Here is a 4,156-nt window from a genome sequence, read left to right on the forward strand (position 1 = left end):
CTCTACGGCAGTGTCTAGTTGAAACCGATAAAAATGCTGTTAAAAAAGTGCTTTTGGGAGAAGCACTAGATAATTCTCTATTTATCTTGCGGCAACAAACAGTTCTTAAAGAGTAAATTGAGTTTTAAAAAAACAATTTCAGAAGGGTGCACTTAAGTGCTTTTATGAAAAGCACTTCTACTAAAAAAAAAAAAAAAAAAAATGAAAACCCTTCCTTCAAAATCACTTTCAAACCCAGCTCCACAAAATTGACACAAAGCCACTTTTGAACAATTAAAAGCACTTCTAGCGGTTCCCAAAGCACTCCCAAGTCCAACCCACACTATACTTTTGGCTCTCAATTAGCACAACCAGCATTCAAAAACAACAAAAACTTAAATATTTCAGCTCCCACATAAAGGAAAAAAAAGTCCTTGCTCTAGATATCATATATATGTCACTCATACCCAGAAAAAAATAATAATAATAAAACAGAAAAATAATATAATTCGTGAATCAGTAAATTGAATAGTTACAAGCAATGAATCAGGATTATATTAATATACAGAAGTATAGAACCAAATTTAAACCAAAAACCAGCAAACAAATTCAAAGAATAAAATGCTATTGTAAAGGAGATTACCGGGAACCTGAAGAGAAGGTCGTGGGGGACACGGTGGAGCGTTCAGAGAAGAGGAAGAAGAAAATCAAGCGACAAAATTGAAATAAGAACAATTTGTGGATTTATTCTCAGAATTAAATCTTATTATTATTATTATTATTATTATTTTGAGGTCACTAATTAACAAAATGCTTCTTATTATAGTAAATTGAAGTTGAGCAAATTTGATTAGATTTTTAATTTTTTGCGTAAGAAATAGAAGACGTATATTGAAATAAAAATGTAATTGTATTGGAGAATAAAAGATTAATATGATGCGTGATAGTATGTTAACGTATAAAACTAAAGTTTATAACGATTTAATTATAATTTTTATATATTTAAGTTGATTGATGATGTGGAAGTGCCAAGTAAGCCGTCACATCATTTGGGATACTATTTTTAGGATAAGAATTGGGAAAGGGTGGTATTATTGTTATTTTATTTAATAACTAAAAATATTATTTTCTATTTGAGTAAAAATTTTGACATCAGTCAATTGTTGGTTAACATTGATGGCACGGCAACATTTCTTGTCGACACATCCAGAATTGGTGTCCCAACAATCTGCCAATCTAGGAAAACTTGGCAATCGAAGGTCGGCAAAGTGACATCACATGGAACGACATATTATTCATGTTGCCACACATGATGTCACCTCCGATATCTTTGGCTATCAGAACTTGTCCAGACTGTCAGACTAGGGTTCTCCACTTGTCGACGATGATGTTGATAAGGTGTTTCCATCGATGATTGACAACCGATGAAAATGACATGGCAGTGGTTGTCGATGGTCGTAGAGATTAAGGAGATAGGTTAAAACAATAATTTCAGTTTTACAATATTTCAATTATTAATATAATAATAATAATTATTATTATTAAATTATAAAAATAATTAAATTCTAAATCAGCTGTTTCGGAGAGAAATTGGAAAAAAAAAAAAATTTAAATAGGGGCAAAAAAGAATTTCAATAGTATTACTACTGTTGGCGTAAGAGAAATAGCATTCTCCCATTTTGGACTAAAGTAAACGGTGGAGGGGGAGTCCAGCGTCCATTCCACAAAAGCAAACATGCCTTAGGATGATAAAAGATTTGCAATATATAGTTGGTTACTGCAACATTATTTGAAATGTAAAAAGTGAAATATAAACTTGAAATGCGTGTTTTTCCAAGAATTCAATAGTCTCTTTAATACTTTTAAAGGGGTCTTTTAACATCTATGAAAATCATGTGAAAACTTTCAAAAGTCATATGTGTATTTTTAAAATTAGAAAAAAATATATGGAATTTTAATGAAATTTGATCTTATAAAAATGTAAATCATAAACATTTGTAAATATCAAGAATGAAATTTTATGATTTACATTTTTCAAAAAAACTATTTTGTTCCTTCGTATTAACCTCTCTAATATATCTAATCAGAAAACTTAAATATTTATTAATGGTTGATTATTACCAAAGCAAAGTAAGATCTTGTGCTGATGGTTGATTTTCTTTTCCTTTCATTACGCTAAGTATATATTACTTTTCTTCTAGCTTAATTTCCATCATTAAGTCAGGTATCTTTTTCATATTTTAAATTTTTGTGTTGATCAAGAATCTAATTACTTTTATCTATAAATATGAGTAACATGGTCTTACAATTACCCTCTTGCAATCAATTTTTATTACTGAAACCAAGAACAAATGGCAGAAGGAATTGTATTTGGCATTGCAGGGAAAATCTTCAAAATGTTGGGGTCCTTGGCTGTCCGAGAAGGCAAATTGGCATGGGGTGTTAAAGATGAGATTCAAAAACTCAGTACCACTGTCAACACTATCAGACTTGTGCTTCTCGATGCTGAGGAGCAGCACAACAGAAAGAACTATGCGGCGGTGACATATTGGATTCAAAAGCTCAAAGATGCATTTTATGAAGCTGATGACTTACTGGACGATTTCTCTACTTACCTTCAACAGCGAGAGGTAATGACTGGAAATAAAATGGCAGTGGAGGTATGCATCTTTTTCTCCAAATCTAATCAGATTATATATAGTCTTAATATAGCTCATAAGATTAAGATAATTAGGGAGAAACTAGATGTGATTGAAAAAGACAGGGAGTTCGAACTTACTAGGAGTCTTGATGAAAAAAGAGTCATGAATATAGAAAGGGAAACACAGTCTTTTGTACGTGCTGAAAAGGTTATAGGAAGAGATGCTGATAAAGAAAAAGTTATACAACTTCTATTGGACTCAGACGTTAATGAGAATGTTTCTGTCATCTCCATATTTGGATTTGGAGGATTAGGAAAGACTGCACTTGGTCAACTTGTATACAATGATGAGCATGTTACAAACTATTTTCAATTAAGGATGTGGGTGTGTGTATCTAATAACTTCAATGTGAAAATAATTGTGGGAAATATCATAAAATCTGCAACTGGTAGGAAAACTGAAGGACTTGAAATAGATCAATTGCAAGAATGCCTACGCAAAGAAATAATTAATGGGAAAAAATATTTACTAGTTTTGGATGATATATGGAATGAAAATCCCATTATGTGGGACAAATTAAAAACTTTGTTAATGGATGGTGAAAGAGGAAGTAAGATATTGGTAACTACACGTAGTGNAAAAAAATTGTTTAACGTTCAAGAAAAAATCTAGAATAGCATGTGAGTACTTAATCATTTATACCAATGTTTTTAGGTGCGCAGGAAGCAAATACATCCCTGATAAATTACACACCAGTCTCTGCAGATTTGAAATTCATAAACACCCCCTAAAAAATCACGCATCAGTCTCTGCAGATTTGAAATTCAGTAAGCACAGCGAACACTCCCCTACAGCTTCGGTACTTTTTTTTTTCCTCTTTCTCTTCGTCGCTTTCTTCTGTCTTCTATCACTTTCCCCTCTCTCTTCTGTAACTTTCTTCTCAGTTCTTACCTCCTCTCTTTCTTCTTTCTTCTTCCTTCCTCTATTCTTTCTCTCTAACTTCTTCACTTCATTCTCTTCCTTCTCTTCTCCATCCCCTCCCTCTTATTTTACTTGACAGTCAAGAAGGCCCTGGCTGCCGCAACCTGGCCAAACGAGGTCCAAACCGAACCAGCCAAATCAGATATGGAAATTCTATGCCATTTGGGGACACCAGGATGCAATAAAGCCTTTGTTTTTTGTTTCTTCGATGAACCCATTATTGTAGTTCTCCTGCAACATCAGGTTTAGGAAATTCTGGTGGCTTGACAACCCTTAAGAACGATGGTTAAAATTCTTTAGAGCTATTGTAGTGAATCATATGAAAATAACACATCATGACATAATTTAAGGAGGCACAAAAAAAAAAAAAAAAAAAAAAAAAAAAAAAAAAAAAAAAAAAAAAAAAAAAAAAAAAAAAAAAAAAAAAAAAAAAAAAAAAAAAAAAGAGAAATCAACAAGAAAAATAAGAAGAAATTCAATTAAACCATCGCCTGATTCGACTACAAAATCTGAAATCGATTCTAAACTAAATGAAGATTGTAGTTTGTAGATGA

The 4,156-nt window shown here is 32.0% G+C and overlaps 1 protein-coding gene across 1 annotated transcript; it reads left to right on the forward strand.

The window, feature by feature from the left end:
- The first annotated feature begins 2,330 nt into the window (after nt 1-2,330).
- On the forward strand, nt 2,331-3,362 carry LOC116116926 (putative disease resistance protein RGA3). Its single transcript, XM_031402959.1, has 2 exons — nt 2,331-3,242; nt 3,336-3,362. The coding sequence occupies exons 1-2, from the start codon at nt 2,331-2,333 to the stop codon at nt 3,360-3,362; spliced, it is 939 nt and encodes a 312-aa protein (XP_031258819.1).
- The last annotated feature ends 794 nt before the right edge of the window (nt 3,363-4,156 follow it).

Source organism: Pistacia vera, unplaced genomic scaffold (genome assembly GCF_008641045.1).
Source record: "Pistacia vera cultivar Batoury unplaced genomic scaffold, PisVer_v2 Contig79, whole genome shotgun sequence".
NCBI classification, from domain to species: domain Eukaryota; kingdom Viridiplantae; phylum Streptophyta; class Magnoliopsida; order Sapindales; family Anacardiaceae; genus Pistacia; species Pistacia vera.